The sequence below is a fragment of the Heterodontus francisci genome, chromosome 12 (genome assembly GCF_036365525.1).
Source record: "Heterodontus francisci isolate sHetFra1 chromosome 12, sHetFra1.hap1, whole genome shotgun sequence".
Lineage (NCBI taxonomy): Eukaryota > Metazoa > Chordata > Chondrichthyes > Heterodontiformes > Heterodontidae > Heterodontus > Heterodontus francisci.
The window spans coordinates 82,587,892-82,606,961 of record NC_090382.1 but is presented as its reverse complement, the minus strand read 5'-3'; the positions used below and the strand labels follow the sequence as shown (position 1 = coordinate 82,606,961).

General features: G+C 40.0%; 1 protein-coding gene across 11 annotated transcripts in view; it reads left to right on the top strand.

The window, feature by feature from the left end:
* The window catches only part of LOC137375959 (rap guanine nucleotide exchange factor 6-like), a 521,939-nt gene extending 503,686 nt beyond the window's left edge, over nt 1–18,253 (top strand). For 9 of the 11 annotated variants that reach the window (XM_068043752.1, XM_068043754.1, XM_068043748.1 and 6 more), the window contains 4 exons: nt 5,890–6,115; nt 8,264–8,811; nt 13,919–14,254; nt 16,016–18,253. In XM_068043752.1, coding sequence (XP_067899853.1) covers nt 5,890–6,115; nt 8,264–8,811; nt 13,919–14,254; nt 16,016–16,041 — 1,136 coding nt within the window. In that variant the 3' untranslated portion in view covers nt 16,042–18,253. The remainder of the gene's footprint in view (nt 1–5,889; nt 6,116–8,263; nt 8,812–13,918; nt 14,255–16,015) is intronic. The other 2 variants (XM_068043758.1, XM_068043749.1) reach the window with 2 other exon arrangements.
* Nucleotides 18,254–19,070: the final 817 nt, after the last annotated feature.

Sequence of the window (19,070 nt, the reverse complement as noted above, 5' to 3'; positions counted from 1 at the left end):
AAGCCTTCCTAAAGAGCCGCGCTCAGAATTGGTCACAATACTCCAGTTGAGTCCAAACTAATGTTTTATAAAGGTTCAACATAACTTCCGATTTTGTACTCTGTTTCTATTTATAAAGTCCAGGATCTTGTATGCCTTTTTAACCACTTTGTCAACCTGCCCTGCCACCTTCAACGATGCATCCCCTTTAGAATTGTGTCACTTAGTTTATATTGCCTCTCTTCGTTCTTCCTACCAAAATGCTTCACTTCACACTTCTCTGCATTAAATTTCATCTGCCGTGTTTCCGCCCATTCCACCATCTGTTTATGTACCCTTGAAGTCCTCCTCACAGTTCACAATGCTTCCAAGTTCTGTGTCATCTGCAGATTTTGAAATTGTGCCCTGTACATCCAAGTCTAGATCATTAATTTTTTTCCGGAAAAGCAGTGGTCCTATTACTGACCCTGGGGCACATCACTGTATACTTTCCTCCATACCAAAAAATCAACCATTCACCATTAATCTCTGATTCCTGTCACTCAGTCAATTTTGTATCCATGCTGCCACTGTCCCTTTTATTCCATGGGGTTCAACTTTGCTGGTAAGCCTATTATGTGGCACTTTATCAAACGCCTTTTGGAAGTCCATATACATCACATCAACCGCATTACCTTCAACCCTCTCTATTAACAGCATCAAAAAACTCAATCAAGTTAATTAAACAGGATTTGCCTTTAACAAATCTGTGCTGGCTTTCCTTAATTAATACACTCTTGTCCATGTAACTATTTTGTCCCAGAATATTGTTTCTAAAAGCTTTCCCATCACTGGGTTTTTCCTTGCACCTTTTTTTGAATAAGGGAATGTTATTTGTAATTCTCCAGTCCTCTAGCACAACCCCGTGTATTAAAGGAGGATTGAAAGATCATGGCCAGTACCTCCGTAGTTTCCTCCCTTGCTTCCCTCAGCATCTTCCGATGCATCCCACCCCGTCCTGGTAACTTATCAACTTTAAGTACAGCCAGCCTTTCTGGTATGTCCTCTTTATCGATTCTTAGCCCATCCAGTATCTCAAGTACCTCTTCTTTCACTGACTTGGACAGCATCTACTTACTTGGTAAAGACAGATGCTGGTAGCTAGCATAAAAGGGAATCCAAAAGTCTTCTGTAGGCATATAAATATTAAAATGATGATGCCATCTGCCTCCCTGCATAGGTCTCCGTTTTGGTCCCTGATTGGTCCTACCCCTACTCTTATTTTACTATTTATAGGTTATGGAGGTGGGACCAAAAAGGAGACCTATGCAGGGAGGCAGATGACATCATTTTAATATTTATATACCTTTAGAAGACTTGGATTTCCTTTTATGATAGCTGCCAGCTTCTCTCTTTGCCTCTCTTTTTCACTTTCCCTCTGAACTTTCTATATTCAACCATGTTTTCACTTGCATTATCAAACTGGCATCTGCTCTTAAAAGGTAACCCACTGTTTCATTACACTTTTGCCTGACAATCTTCTTCCAACTTACCTTGGACAGATCCATTCTCAACCCACTGAACTTGGCCCTCCTGCAGTGAAGTATTTTTACTCTAGAACACTCCTTGACTTTTTCCATCGCGAATCTAAACCTTTATGTTGCTATGATCACTGTTCCCCAAGTGTTTCCCCACTGACACTTGATCCACTTGACCCACCTCATTCTCCAGAACCAGGTGCAGTAATGCCTCTTTCTTCGTTGGGCCAGAAACCTACTGATTAAGAAAGTTCTCTCGAACACATTTCAGAAACTCTTGCCCCTCTCTGCCCTTTACACCATTACTATCCCAATCTATTTTGGGTAATTGAAGTCCCCATTATCACTATTCTGTAGTTCGTGCACCTCTCTGTAATTTCTCTGCAAATTTGCTCCTCTATATCTATCCCATTAGTTGGTGGTCTATAGAACACATTCAGTGGTGTAGTGGCACCTCTATAGTTTCTTGGCTCTAACCAAATATATTCTCTCCTTGACCCCTCTCCAGCACTGTAATATCTTCCCTAATCAATACTGCCACCCCTCCTTTTTTGCCTTCCCTATCTTTCCTGAACATCTTGTATTCAGGAATATTTAGTGCCCAGCACTGGCCTTTTTTGAGCCAGACCGCCATTATCTTCACAACATCATATTCCCATTTGGCTATTTGTGCATATAGCTCACCAACCTTATTTACCATGCTTTGTTCATTTATTTTTACTTATTTTTAGACCTCCTTGTATTCTCTGTTAGTCTGACTGCACCTAATACCTTACTATTTCTGTTTCACCCAAAGGTTTGTGCATCTTGTTTCTCCTTTGTAATGCCCTGTCCTGTTTCCCATCCCACTGCCAAATTAGTTTAACCCTTCCCCAGCAGCATTATCAAATAGCCTTGCAAGAATATTGGTCCTGGCCCCGTTGAGGTTCAACCCGTCCTGCATGTACAGGACCACCTCCCCCTAGAACCAGTCCCAGTTTCCATGGAATCTAAAGCCCTGCCTCCTGCACCATCTTTCCAGCCATGCATTCATTTGCTCTATCCTCTTATTTCTATACTCACTAGTGCTTGATACCGAGAACTTTCTGGGATTACTACCTTTAAGGTCCTGCTTATTAATTTCTTTCCTAGCTCCCTAAAAATATGCATACAGGACCTCATCCCTCTTTCTACGTATGTCATTGCTGCCAATAAGCACCATGACCTCAGGCTGTGCACCACCCGCTTAGAATGTTCGGTAGCTGCTCAGTGATGTCCTGGATGCTGGCACCAGGGAGACAACATACCATCCTGGAATCAGGTCTGCAGCCACAGAAACGCCTGTCTGTTCCCCTAACTATTGAATCCCCTATCACTACTAATTTCCCAATCTTCTTCCTCTTCCCTCTACAGCTGAACATCACATGGTGCCATGGTCTTGGCTTCAGCAGTATTCTCCAGAGGAACCATTGCCTTCACCAGTATTCGGAACTGAATAGAGAGCAAGATGCTCTCAGGATTCCTGCACCACCTGCCTGGTTCTCCTTTTCTGTCTGGCAGTCACCCAGTCCCTCTCTGCCTGCATGCTGTTAAGCTGTGGGGTAGAAATATCCTGTCCATAGCTCTCAGCCTCGTGGTTGCACTAGAGTGACATCAGCTGCTGCTGGAACTCAAGTACCTCCAGCTGACGACTCTTCCTGCACGTGGTTGTCCAGGCCATGGGAAGTGACCTCAAGTTCCCACATGGCACAGGACGTGCATTCCACGTGACTGAACTGCTCTGCCATCCCTTTATTTGTTAGATTATTAGTCAAATCCTTTTTGTGTTGGTCACTGTCAATTATTTGAATCTTCCTTAAAAAAAAAAGATATAATTCACTGTGACGGTGGGGTACATTTTGCTTGTGGACATCGTTTGCATTTTTCTTCCTATCTCTTAATATTTTTTACTGTCCCTATCAAAATATCTGTTCAAAATTAAGAATGTTTAAAAAATATATGGGACAGTGATGCTGAGATCACATTTATCCATTGTAGTTGCCCTAAGATGATGATGGTGGACCCACCATCTGGAACTGCTATAGACTTTGTGTTGATAATACTCTTAGTTGCAAGCATCACAAATGAATGAAACACAATCATTCTTAAATTACTGTTCCACGCATTTGGGATGGTTGCAATGGTTGTTGCAATTTTGTTTTTCAAATAGTTCCTCTGTTGAACCCCAGTAAAGTTCAACTGAAAAGCAGCTGAAACTGCAGATGTTTTGCAATTGATTCACTTTTTGCAAGATTTCTTTTATGACTAATTTTTGATGTAATGTGCAACAAAAATGTAAATGAATTTTTCCAAAAAAATACTTAATTTAGGAGATTTATTTCTCGCACGCATTTTAAATACAAATTTAGCTTTACCTTTCAGGTTCAGCAGGTATAATAAGCAGGCTAAATACTGGAGTTCTGTCCTTGAACGTTAAACCTGTAACAGTTTATTGTACTTTCACAATAATACTCACATTTATAAAACATATATTTACTGGGAACAAGTGACTAAATGCATATTTCTCTCAAAAGAACTATCCTAAGGACAGTATTTTGTATTTAAACCTGACTCGATCTGTTAGAGTTTTGTGTAGTGACTTCAGATCATTTAAGAATGAACTTTAAACATTTTCCCAGTGTAAGTAATGTAAATCAGATGCTGCATTTTTGTTCTGTTTTGGTGGTGATGGCTGTATTTTTGCCAGTTCTCAATCATCAGTAATTTATATGTGATTAACTGACATTGAACAACAACATCTATTTATACTTCATCATATATGCATCATCCTCATAATGCACTCTGCATATTGGTTAGTGAATCATAGAATAGATAGGAGTAAGAATAGGAAGATGGATATAATTAAAGACATCAGAAGAGATTGCACACTCAAGAGAAATAATTCCTCATAGGTCCAGGGAGATGGTAAGTAAGCAGATGGGGGAAATATGAAGAGGCAGTAATTAGGACTGCCAAAGTTTGTTGCTGGCTGATATTTAGTCCAGCTTCTGAAGATTCCTGTAATGGGGCATTTAAGTAGAATAACATGGATCAGCGCAAAGTGTTTGTCACATACTACCACAAGGTGAGCAGTGTGACTACAGCATAAATCTGCAGTTTTTGGTGTTTTCTTACTTTGCCTTTCATTGGTTGGAGTGTAATCAGAACTGGCATGAAATCAGATTTTGAAAATTTCAGGTTGTCTTGTCAATTGCCTTTAACCCTAAAATGTAAAGGTAGAAAAGAAGTTGAGATCATGGGGGTAATTAACTCCCAAAAATGGGTGGGTTGAGGTCAAGTGAGGTTTAAAAAAAATTTAAATCTCTAGCACGTCCCTGACCTGCGTCCGACCCACCTGTTTGTGGGTTTTGCGGGGCAGGGTGCCAACTCACTTGTAGGAGGAGGATTAGCCATTTAAATATTATAATGAGACTGGGAGCCTCACTTTTATAATAAATAAAAACAAAATGCTGAAAATACTCAGCGGGTCAGGCAACATCTGTGGAGAGAGAAATAAAGTTACCGTTTCAGGTCAATAACCTTCCATCAGGTCATTGACCTGAAAATTTAACTGTTTCTCTCTCCACAGATGCTGCCTAACCTGCTGAATATTTCCAGCATTTTCTCTGTTTTTCAGATTTCCAGCATCCGCAATATTTTGCTTTTGCATTAGCCTCACTTCTAACCTGTTACAGGTTTAACTTCAGCTAGCCAGGTTTCCCAGGCCTCGGAAAACCTGGCAGCTCAAGGGAGGCAAGGACAGCTTTGGGGAAAAGGTAAGTGCCCATACAGCACTACTTGTGGGCCGGAGGAACAGAAATGCTTCCCTCAGCCCACCAAGTTGGCTGTTGCCCCGCCATTGGCCACCACAAGATTCACAGATACCCCACATCCTCCCATTCCCAGGTTAGGGAGTGGATCTGCCCTAGGGTGGGGGAATCAGACCACTCCACCCCACCTCATTACCTGCTCCTGCAGCCTCCTCACAGCATTCTATGCCCAACTGGGAGCCAAGCCTGTCAACAGGCTACTTTTTAGGCAGGGATCCCTGCTGAAAAGAAATTTCACAGCATGCGGAGTTCTGGGTTTCCAGACTGAAACTCCTCCCACTGTCTCGGAAAACCTGTCCCTGTCAATATCAGGGCCCATCTCTTTTCCAATTTTTAATTTTCACCGTGATTTCAGACAGGTGATTAGTACTCTTTGAATGCTTTTAAGTACATGTACACAGGCCTCGGCTTCCCTGATTTAAAAAGTAGTGCGATGGAAAGTGTAACTCCCACATCATCTGCTTACACTACTCAAAAATAGTAGCAGTGTTAAACCAGTACCTTCAGTACAACTGTATTAGTCTAAACTTGTATCTTATGTTCAGCTTTAGCCCTGGCTCCGATTACAAGAATCGACAATTTCTCCGACTCAAGTCACAGTGAGATCTCATCGCGCTCCAGCATTGTCAGCAATTGCTCTGGTGACTCCATGTGTGTTGCTATGCAGGATGAGCGATGTTTACCGCAATCCCTCAGTGTCCCAGATACAGTGGAAGCAGCTGGAGGGAGAAATGTGCAACTGACAGCCAGATCTGTCCAACCTTACACAAGGTAAGATGGCGCTCATTAGGAAGCAAGGGGCATTTTACTACATGCACCATTCATCATGAGGCGAGATTTACTTGAAGCTGAATATACAGTGTGCAGCATATTAACAGGACTAACATTAAACAGCAATTCAAAGCTTTCAGCAGACTAGCTGGGAGCAGATGTGGACTGTAAAGAAGTTTTCATGATTTAGGACTGCACTGCTTGTTCAAATGTTCAAGGAGAAAAATCCCTCAGTAACTTGTAGCTAATTCATTGGAGTCAGATCATTTATTAACAAGAATTTGAGAAAGTAATTATTACTGTTTACATAACCCAAATGATTAATAACAGCACCAGCATGCAACAGTATTGGTAAAAAGAATAATTAAATCTTTCATCTTAGTTTAGTGGTGTTCTCTTGTTACTGATGGTCTTTTTTGTCACTGTTTTAATAGATTGACTACTTCACTGGCTTATTTGTAATAATCTAGACCCTTCCAAAATATTTCACATTGGGCGTTAACCTGATTTGTTTTGTAATTTCCACTTTCTTTTGTTCTCTCATTTGTATTTTATGACCATTTACATTTTTGCAAGCGAAAACAAATTTATTAAATCACCTACTTGTTAGATTAATATTTTTTGAGATTCTCTATTGTGTGTCATTACACAATTCAGTGGCTAATAATTTTTTAAAAAGCATTGTACAAAATATTGAATTTTTGACCTACAGGATTACAGGCAGTGATCCTCATCGAGGCTGGAGGAACTGATAGCTTCCCTTGTTTCATTCTCATACTTTACGGTCATCAGAATTCTCTGCTTAGTTTACTACTTCATAATACACTCCATCTTGACCTGTCGGCTTTAATTATACAACATGTTTTTAGCGTGGTTTATACCTCCATCAAGCTGCATTTAAAGAGTTGGCTCAAGTTTTTTTTTTGTAAACCACCCACTCCCAGTCTGTGTCCTGTTGTACTATGTTCAGAGTAAAAACCTCATTAATAGATGGCCTTTTTTGGTCAACTGCCTAATTTGGTTTACTTGATTTCACTTTCTATCACCAGCCTTTCACAAAAAAAAATAATTTTTTAAGAAAAGCCACATCTTATTTAGAAAACAGTTGTGGAATTATACTTTATGCAATATAAATCATACTAGTCATGCCCATTGTAAGCAGCTTGTATTTGGAACTGGTAAGACATGATTTATTTTTCTTATCACTTGTCTCCTCTGCATTACTTTTGATGGGTTTGTTGTCATTGAAAATAGATGCAACAAATGGTTTGGGTGTCTAGTCACTGGTCTTCCTTACCCACATTTGAATGTAGCTAAGGAAAAGATGATGATCTTATATCATTGATATTCATGGTTATATTTGTAAAGTTGCTCGTGTTCAGTCTCTCTATCACAGTGGACTTAATTGTACAACATGACCACCATCACATTTGACATCTACGTGAGCTTATTGGAGGACAGAATTGTGATCATTTCATCCCTATTTAACACATTATATAAATTACACTGATATTAGATTGCATCTCTGTGTAACTCGCTCTTCGGTACTTATCAGGGTTCAAAACAGGTATCAAATATAGAATGTACACCAGATTTCATCATAACAAAAATGTTATAACGGTATAGTAGAGGGAGTGACAATTGGAGGTTAAAATAAGGATGAGTTGCTGAGACAATGGAAGGAGACAAAATAATGGCTTTGGTTTATTCCCTTTCTGAATAAAGTCAAATGCAAAATGAGATTGCTTGATCCTCTAACATTGTCATTCATCAGTGTAGTGTATGTAACTAAATACATATGTCCGGCATTGTCTGTAGTAATAGACCAGCAGTTGACCTGTCATGCATATTAAAATAATCGTAGTGAAATGCATTAGAGCATAATTTTAACATGCGTTCAACAAAGATCAGTAGCAAAATATTTATCTTAAACTATTTCACTGACATCAAAGCTAGACTTCTGTCTTTTCCCCTTTCCCTTACAAGACATTGCTTGACTGAGAGGAGAGTTATTCACTTTGGAAGTTTTCAGAAACAATAAAACATTGGGGAATCTGGAATTTAGCGATAGAAGATTAATGACCAACACAGCTAAAAGTTGGTCAACCATAGGTTAAATAATAGTGACACATTTGTTTTCCCCTTCAGTTCTTCTGTAATTTTAAGTACTGAAAAGCGAGGGTGCCTGGTTATGGATACAGCAGTTACATCTTCAAGTAATGAAGAGTTGGCCCGTGAACACAATGATCACATCTCAGCGGACAGTGGCCGTGGAAGCTGGACTTCCTGCTCCAGCAACTCCCATGACAACATCCAGATAATCCAAAATCAGAAAAGCTGGGACCTACTAAATGCATCTAAATTTACTCATACTTTAGATGGACCAATTGCAGAAATTGAACTGACACAATCTTGGACCACAGGCTGTCACTTACACTCTGGAGACCTGACTAAAAGCACTAGTCCGATTCAGTCTAAAGACACCATTGAATATGTTCATTCCAGGGAAAGCTGGACGCCTTCAACAAATTCTCATTTGGACAAGTTTGAAATGGAATGTGGGACTGCAAAACGAATAGGCTTGCACGAGACTACAGCTGAAGCACCTGGACGCAATACAAATGTTTCAAACACAAAGCCAAACATTGACCCCTCTTACAAAGCTGTTACTTCAAGCACAGAAAAGGGTCTTATAGGTAAGAGAAACTGCATGTAAATATCTCCTGTTTACAATTTTAATTAAATCAGTCATGAAATGACGGCAACAGGTACAGAATTTATAGTGCTTTCCTAGTAAACCTGATATTCATAATAATAAAAGCAAAATACTGCAGATGCTGGAAATACTCAGCAGGTCTGGCAGCATCTGTGCAGAGAGAAGCAGAGTTAATGTTTCAGGTCAGAGACCCTTCTTCAGAACTGACAAATATTAGAAATGTAAAAGGTTTTAAGCAAGTAAAGTGGGGGTGGGGCAAGAGATAACAAAGGTGAAGGTGTTGATAGCACAGGGTCACAGAGAATAACTGACCAGAAGGTCATGGAACAAAGGCAAACGGTATGTTAATGGTGTGCTGAAAGACAAAGCGTTAGTGCAGAGAGGGTGTGAATGACTGTAAAGCACAGAGCACTCCAAGCACTAACATAAAAAAAACACATTAAAAAAACCAAAACAGTGGGTAAGCACAGTGGAAACCAACTAAACAAACTGAAAAACCTAAAATAAAATAACCAAATAAAAAAGGAAAAAAAAAATAACTAATCATAAAAAGGGGGACCCGTCATGCTCTGAAATTATTCAACTCAGTGTTCAGTCCGGCAGGCTGTAGTGTGCCTAATCGGTAAATGAGGTACTGTTCCTCGAGCTTGTGTTGATGTTTGTTGGAACACTGCAGCAATCCCAGGACAGAGTTGTGAGCATGAGAGCAGGGGTGTGTGTTGCAATGGCCAGCAAACAGAAGCTCGGGGTCATGCTTACGGACTGAGCTGAGGTGTTCTGCAAAGAGGTCACCCAATCTGTGTTTGGTCTCCCCGGTGTAGAGGAGACCACATTGTGAGCACCGAATACAGGATACTAAATTGAAAGAAGTACAAGTAAATCGCTGCTTCACCGGAAAGGAGTGTTTGGGACCTGGGATAGTGAGGAGAGAGGAGGTAAATGGGCAGGTATTACACCTCCTGCAATTGCAGGGGAAGGTGCCGTGGGAAGGGGATGAGGTGGTGGGGGTAATGGAGGAGTGGACGAGGGTGTCGCAGAGAGAACGATCCCTTCGAAATGCTGACGGGAAGGGAGGGGCAGATGCGTTTGGTAGTGGCATCACACTGGATGTGGCGGAAGTGGCGGAGGATGATCCTTTGGATCTGGAGGCTAGTGGGGTAGAAAGTGAGGACAAGGGGAACACTGTTGCGGTTCTGGGAGGGAGGGGAAGGGGTGCGGGAAATGGGCCGGACACGGTTGAGGACCCTGTCAGCCACAGGGGGGGGGCAATCCTCAGTTGAGGAAAAAGGAAGATATATCGGAAGCGCTGTTGTGGAAGGTAGCATCATCAGAGCAGATGTGTCGAAGACGGAGAAATTGGGAGAATGGAATGGAGTCCTTACAGGAGGCAGGATGTGAAGAAGTGTAGTCAACTTCCACAGCAATATTCATTATAAGCCCACCGACTCCCACAGCTCCCTCGGTGACACTTCTTCACATCCTGCCTCCTGTAAGGACTCCATTCCATTCTCCCAGTTTCTCCATCTCCGACACATCTGCTCTGATGATGCTATCTTCCATGACAGTGCTTCCGATATGTCTTCCTTTTTCCTCAACCGAGGAATCCCCCCCACTGTGGTTGACAGGGTCCTCAACCGTGTGCGGCCCATTTCCCGCACCTCTACCCTCACCCCTTCCCCTCCCTCCCAGAACCGTGACAGCGTTCCCCTTGTCCTCACTTTCCACCCACTAGCCTCCAGTTCCAAAGGATCATCCTCCGCCACTTCAGCCACCTCCAGCGCGATGTCACTACCAAACGCATCTTCCCCTCCGTTCCCCTATCAGCATTCCGAAGGGGTCGTTCCCTCCGCGACACCCTCGCCCATTCCTCCATTACCCCCACCACCTCGACACCTTCCCATGGCACCTTCCCTTGCAATTGCAGGAGGTGTAATACCTGCCCATTTACCTCCTCTCTCCTCACTATCCCAGGCCTCAAACACTCCTTTCAGGTGAAGGAGCGAGTTATTTGTACTTTCAATTTAGTATATTGTATTCGCTGCTCACAATGTGGCCTCCTCTACACCGGGGAGACCAAACACAGGTTGCGTGACTGCTTTGCGGAACACCTCCGCTCAGTCCGTAAGCATGACCCCGAGCTTCCGGTTGCTGGCCTTTACAACAGCCCCCCCTGCTCTCATGCTCACATCTCTATCCTGGGATTGCTGCAGTGTTCCAAAAAACATCAACACAAGCTCGAGGAACAGTACCTCATTTACCGATTAGGCACACTACAGCCTGCTGGACTGAACATCGAGTTCAATAATTTCAGAGCATGATGGCCGCCCCCCGCCCCTTTTTATGATGAGTTTTTTTTTCTTTTTTATTTGGTTATTTTATTTTAGGTTTTTCAGTTTGTTTAGTTTGTTCCCACTGTGCTTACCCACTGTTTTGTTCTCTTTAATGTGTTTTTTTATGTTAGTGCTTGGAGCGCTCTGTGCTTTGCAGTCATTCACACCCTCTCTGCACTAACGCTTTGTCTTTCAGCACATCCTTCACATACTGTTTGCCTTTGTTCCATGACCCTCAGTTAAACCTGACATTCAGATGTTTTATGTTACATTCTCAGTTATTAAAGGATTGCTATACTAAAGATTTTGGTCATCTTGAAATTATTAAATTACTGAAAAGAGTGATAAAATAGCAAGCATTCGGGTGCAGGGGCTGAATTTTCAGCAGTGAGCTTCAAAAACAGTGCGGAGCATGCGCAATATGTGCACCGCGGAGCCGCCGCAATATTTAGCGCAACTCATTTACATGTCCGGGGTGAACCACCCACCCCTAATGACATAGAGGGTGGCGAGCGCTTCGTCCCCAGCAATGGCGTCCGGCGCCACTGCGCTGGCGCCAGTGCCATTTTTAAAAGGCTTGCAACTCTTCATTTTAATTTAAATGTTTAAAGATACAGGACCTGTGAAATTTAAATTTAAAATGTATTACAACTTTCAATCCCCTCTCCCACCCCTCCAATGACTACTTCATTAATTGCCCTCTTTCCCCCCCCCAAAAAAATTACCTCGTGATCCCAACCTTCCTGCCGCCGCCCCGAAGTTTGTAACCTTTTTACCTTCAAAAATTTCTCACCATCCCCTCCACCAATTACAGTGGTTTTCCCCATTCTTCTCCCCCCCCCCCCCCTCCCCCGACCACCACCCTGAAAGTTTACCTGATGCCCCCTCCCAACCAGTGTTACACCTTGGATCTCCAAATGAAGATCCGAAGTCACGGGAGTTCTGGCAACTGGCCGGAATATCGCAGCAGGACGGCCGGCGCGATGAGGTTAATATTTATTCATTAATCTAAATAAATTAACATTTTAATTATGTTCCCATTGCCAAGCGGCAGGGGGGCTGCCACGAGGCCTCGCCACCACCGTCGAGGCCCGTGGCAGGCCTCTCCCGGAAGTCTATTCTGAGCACCCCCCCACCACGACCCCCAACATTGGGGGAGCTGGTAAAATCCAGCCCAATCTATTTTAGCAGTAGATGGCTGGCAGGGAAATGCAGTGCTGTAATTCGTTCAAGATAGTCTAGAAACACTGTTCTTGTTACCTCAAACTTTGCAACTTTGTGTAAAACATATTGTACAAGGAAACTTAAAGTATGCCTGGAGTACAGTAGAAGTATAGTGATCTAGGCAAAAAGCATAAAGCTACTTCTGATATTTGATATATATGACATTGTATCATGCCGCTTAGTACATCACAATATAGCAGCAGTTTTGGATTCAATTTAACTGATGTCAGTTAGAACAGTGATGAGGTATTACAGTTACATTATAATCATGGACAGGCATAACAGGACTTAAGGTTGTCATCTTAGTTTTTCTCATGGCAAGTTCCTCAATAAACCTAGGATATGAAAGGACACCAAACATACATAAGGCATTTATCTGGGGGTTCACATACACTGATCTTTGAGGTCTAGTTGATAAAATGGTTGAAAAGCATATAGGATCCTTGGCTTTTTAAGTGGAGGCACAGAGTACATAAACAAGGAAGTTATGTTGACCCTTTATAAATTATTGGTTAGACCTCAGCTGGAGTATTCTGTCCGATTCTGGGCACTGCGCTTCAGAAGAACATTTTAGGCTTTCACAAGGGTGTATAGAGGAGATTTACCAGAATTATATGAGAGATGAGATTCCTCAATTACATGGAGAGACTAGAGAAGCTGGGATTGTTCTCAAAGCAGGGAACGTTAAGGGGAGAGTTAATAGAAGTGATGAAAATTAATGCGGGCTTTTGATAGAGCAAATAAGGAGAGATTGTTTTCACTGGGGGTGAATCAGTAACCAGAGGACACTGATTTAAGTTAATTGGCAAAAAAAAAGAAGTGATAACGTAAAATATTTTATGCAGCAGCTTATGATCTGCTGTATACTGCCTTAAAGTGTTATGGAAGCAGATGTAATAGTAACTTTCAAAAAGATTTGGCTATAACCTTGAAAATGAAACATTTGAGGAGCTATGGGAAAAGAACTGGGGAGATGGGACAAATTGTATAGCTCTTTCAAGGAGCCGGTAAGGCATGATGGATCAAATTAGCCTCCTTTCTGTGCTGTAAGATTTTATGATTTTTTAAATTTTAATCAGAAGCTGATTTGTGTGGAGAACATGACGATATGCCATATAAAAGGGGGAAAAGCTGGAAATACTCAGCAGGTCCAGCAGCATCTGTGGAGCGATAAACCAAGTTAACGTTTCAGTTCTGATTAAAGGTCTTCGATCTGAAACGTTAACTCTGTTTTGCTCTCTCTCTGCAGTTGCTGCCTGACTTGCTGACTATTTCGAGTTTTTTCTGATTTTATTTCAGATTTCCAGCATCTGCAGTATTTTGCTTTTGTATAAGGATATGCTAGTTTTCTTTGCATGTTATCACTGATTATACCAGTATTTTAGGTTAGATTTTGCTGCTGATATTTTATTTCTGTTTAGAAATTATTTTATATTTTTTAACCTAACATTTCACATCTTTAATTTTTTAAATCTCATTGACTTTTTCTTTCATGAACCTCATTAATGTAACAATGATTATCTCTTATGCTAGTTTATTGTGTTACTGCAGCACAAAGGGATGGTAGGTATAGAGAGCCACCACCCACTCCTCCGGGATACGTGGGAATACCAATAGCAGATGTTAAGGAAGGAGGACATCACCATCCGCACTTAAAACCTCCAGACTATAGCGTGGCATTGCAAAGGTCACGGATGGTAACACAGATGTGTGACCCAACTAGACTGCTGCCGGTTCCCATTGCTAACCAACCTACATCAAGCAACCAACCTAAAGCTCTGGGCCTACCTCAGTGGCGCAAAATCTCTGAGTCTGACCCTAGATTAGTACAGCTTAACCACCAAGCTCTTCAAGATAACGAAGATGATGGTAGGTTGCCCATTCATAATAACCCTTCGAAGTAAAATAAGTAGCCTCTAGTAATTAGTCAATAATCATTGGTCTAGTAATTAGTATTCATTGCTCTGACTTTTTAATTCAGTTATTTTGTGTAGTAGCTGAAATCGCTTTAGAAGTAAAGGACATAGAGCATCTTGTGTTATAAAGTAGAATTAAATATTCTAAAAGTGCCATCTTTGAGCAATATCCTTTTAAGTGTCCTTGTGCTAGAAGTTTTTGCCTGTATTTTTGGGGTAAAACCCAACTTTTCTCTCTTTCTTTTGTCTATTCAGTGACGCATCAGTCTCAGTTATGAGTATGAATGCAGTGATTTGTTTTTTGAGTGGTCTATTTTAAGTGCTCTATTAAAACCAGTCTAATCAGGCTGCCAGAAGGTTCTCAGCAAGAGCCCAGAGACAGCTCTCCTGCTTATTTTCTTTCCCTTCTTCTGCTCAATGTAGAAATGTATGGCCTAGGCTTGACTTAGTCCTTTGACAAAGCAACTGAGGTCAGGGATTCAGTATAATGCCAGATCACACCTGTGCCTCGCCACTCCATGACACATTGATTCCCCAATATACTGTGCTATCCAGAAATTTATTTATTTCTATAGGGTTTCTCAAAAAATAATCTAACCAAATTAATTAGGCTTTTAAAATTCTGAATATGTAGAGTATACATCAATTTTATTGTTGAAGCTTTTATTAATCTCAATTCAAGGCCCTTCTGTCCCCACTGATTCTCAAAATAACTGAGCTTTGGTTGAAATTTTGGATCTGGTGACAACGAGCACTATTAGTGAGGCAGACTCACCTCATTTCATAGACCATGTAACTCCTTTCATTGGAAGCCCAGCACAAGCTCAGTTGGTATTGAAAACTCCAGTGTGAAAGTAGTTTTCAGTCTAACATTTACTGTTCTCCATTTACATTTTTAAAATAATCACTTTTCCATTTTAACCTCCCTTTTAAATATATCTTTCACATTTAAAACCTAATTACTATTTCATTGTTACACTGTTCATACTCTGAGGTGATTTATTTTTCTGTTTAATTCAGTAATGTGTTGCAATTGTACTGAAGTATTAAGCTCTGTATCCTCTTGTTACAATCCTAGGAATGATAGAATTAACTAAGTACCCCTATCTAATTTTAAGCACATTTTAGCAATGCCCCTTTTCTTTAGCAGTAGTTGAGGTGTTCCTTTACGTGCACGTCTTGTCAAATATGTTTTGTCTTTGTTTACCCATTGCAGGTAACAGGATTCTGTTATATATTATAACAATGAGTACTAGATCAACAGTTTCCTGCTCATCAAATTATTTCTCAAACCTGCAAGAATTATATTGCAATTGTCAATCAGTTTTTAATCCTTCAGTATGAACAACATCAATACCTATCTTGTCAACGCTAAAAAAAATGCAACATTGAATAAGCCACCCTGTGCAGTAAATGGTAGAGATAATTTGCGTGTTTTGGATTTCAAAAAAATAATGTGATCTTGGAGTCGTCACTGATTTTGATTTCAAAGTTCAAAACAATTCGGAGAACTACTTTATTTCTGAATGTGGTAACATTTATCTGTATGCATAAAATGGCCCTATAGAAATTAACTTGTGGTTCATTATCCTAATTGCTTCTTTAAATAGAAATGGCTCATGTTTTTGATTTAGTCTTGGTACAAGAGGGTTCAATTGGGTATTATCATTTTATTATGAATGTGCAATAATAAAATATCTCCTCCATTTTACAGAAGACGAGCAGGTTTCTGCAGTTTGACACTTGGAACATTTCAGGTTGCCGCTGTGACAATGGAACACAGGACTGCTATGGACCACATGTTTTCTTTTTCAGAATGCAGGCAGCTGCTTCTTTTCATTCTTTCTGCCTTAAAGTACATCTTTAGCGTGTCATGTGCTGCATGTAGCAAGACTAGGAAGACCTGTCCATGTTGTCTTTGAGTGAACAGTAATTAAATCGAATACACTTTAGTTTTCCAGGCTTGTAAAGCAGCATTCAACCCAGCTATCTGAAGTATAGAACTTGGTAAATTTATTCTTGCCAAATTCTTTTTAATTTTGGAAGTATTAAATGTTAGGATGTAAGGTAATTTTAATTAATTAACTGTATTGTAATTCAATCTCTTGTGCATAATTGGAATATGAGCATAGTGTACAAATAACTAGACTGGTTTGGCTTGGTAGTCCTTAAACCATGTGATGCTACACAGGTAGTGGCCAAATAACTATAAGTTATATGTTGTGTGATAATTATGAATCGTGCCACAACTGGATATAACATATTCCATTTCTCCTCAATGTGTTCATACCACAGTTTAAGAATTCACAAAATACAAATTTGTGTCTATTCAATTTTAATGGACACGTGTTAGTGACTGATTTTAGTGACGTCCTTTGTGAATTGTTCTTACTGCTCACAGTGCCGCGTGCAGTCAAGGAGCAAATTGCATCATAAGGTGGTATAAATTCAGTTATGAGCTTCTCAAACACTGTACGCACACATAACAGGAGTCTGTCTGGATTAAGCATCTTTTCTGAATTAAGCCAAGGCCAGATGAAGATGGTCTATATATATCTACAGAAGTGGCTGATGAAGAAGTGAATCAAATCAGTAGTTCATCATTTAGTTCACACAGAGCTACACTTCAGATATGCTGATCATTGAAAGTATTTGTGTTGTGCGATTACTTAAAAATTATGTTTAAAAAAATGTCAGTATTTGTTTGGGTTTTTGAGCTGTGCAACAAAATAAATTGAATATTTTTTAGTTGCTGGGTATACAGTTTAAATCATTGTTAATTTTAATCACTGCATATTTATTGTTTGCATTAGGTAACTTATCCCATCTTTTTTATTGAACAGTAGATACAGAACGATTCATTCCCAGAATTACTACTTTAAGGCATTCAAAATCTAGTAGGTTCTAATTACTTATTTGATGGTCTAGTTATTTGTTTGTGTATATGATCATATATGTGACTGGAAAAACTTTATTTTCATCATGAAGTCTTTATTTCTTACATTGGCTAATCGTTGTGTAATGACATTACTTGACTTTTTTTTTAAAATCATTTCACTGTGGCATTGTCTTCACACCTTATTTGGTGAGGAAAGTTTACAAAGTGATCAAGTTAAAGTTATATTTAATTTTTTTTGCCAGAATTAATTTTAGTTTCCCGGATTGTGATTGGCCGTTAATTATGGTCAGGAATCTTTGGAATGATTCCTTGTGCCTTTATTTAATAGTAAGGGCAGCAAGGTTTTTGAAAATAAGTAGTAAATTAAAACAAGTACAGTATTATGATTGCCAGAAACTTCCTCAAAAGTGTAAATAAATGGAGATATAAAAGATTTTTTTTTAAAACTAAATCCTGATTAGTTTTCTTTATGTTCAGGTTACAGATGGCTTGCATCTGCTTGTCCTAATTTGTGACTGTCTGGAAATTTAGCTGATCATATTGATCAGTTTGTTCAACAAGATTGTGTAGTATTCATAGTAGCAAATCTTTTCAGTGCTTTATTTAAATCTAATTTAAAACTCTTCAGGCTTAGGTGATTGTTTGCATTTTTCAGAAAATCATTTGTTAGTGGTAATTTGGGCTTTATTTTTGATATAAACTGGAATGCACTTCATGGACTATGTATTCATATCAAATCGGGCGTTAGACGTGTTGAATAAGCTGCACAATCAATGTAAGCATACAGGTATTAGAGAAATATTCTGCACATGTCCATTCACAAAGTAAAAAAGTAATTGTAAAGTATAATGTAATCAACTAATGTTTTTCTCATACTTTTGATACTACTTGTAACTTATGTCTTTTAGAAAGACAGTTGGTGTCTGTATGCTTCTTTTGTACTTTTATCAGTGTACATATTTGTTATATTTTTGTTGAACAAATGTTATAAAATGTATTGTTTATTTCTTCAGATTCCTTTGAAATGAAATTGTAAACCAATAAATAATAATGTATGACCACAGTCTATTTTAATTGCATATTGATTTTTTTATGCCATGTTATGGGTGGATGCTGGAACCTGGATTATGCCCATGATTCCCCATATTGCACCTCATTATAAGCGAACAAAACATTTTCCAATTTCAAGTACTCATTTTAAGCATCAAGCACTCACAGGTACCAGCTGACAGGAAAGTTCTACTCTGACACATCAATTTGCCTTCACTCCAACCTTAAAATAACACTTGTTACAACACCACAGAGACATATCCACTTCTCATCCCCATGGCCTAGAAACATAGAAAATAGGAGCAGGAGTAGGCTATTCGGCCCTTCGAGCCTGCTCTGCCATTCATTATGATCATGGCTGATCATCCAACTCAGTAACCTGTTACTGCTTTCGCCCCATATCCTTTGATCCCTTTAAACCCGAGAACTATATCTAACTCCTTCTTGAAAACATACAATGTTTTGGCCTCAACTGCTTTCTGTGGTAGCAAATTCCACAGGTTCACCACTCTCTGGGTGAAGAAATTTCTCCTCAGTCCTGACTGGTTTACCCCATATCCTTAGACTATGACCCCTGGTTCTGGACTCTCCCACCATCGGGAACATCCTTCCTGCATCTACCCTGTCTAGTCCTGTTAGAATTTTATAGGTTTCGATGAGATCCCCCCTCACTCTTCTGAACTCCAGCGAATATAATCCTAACCGACTCAGTCTCTCCGCATACATCAGTCCCGCCATCCCAGGAAACAGTTTGGTAAACCTTCGCTGCACTCCCTCTATAGCAAGAACATCCTTCCTCAGATAAGGAGACCAAAACTGC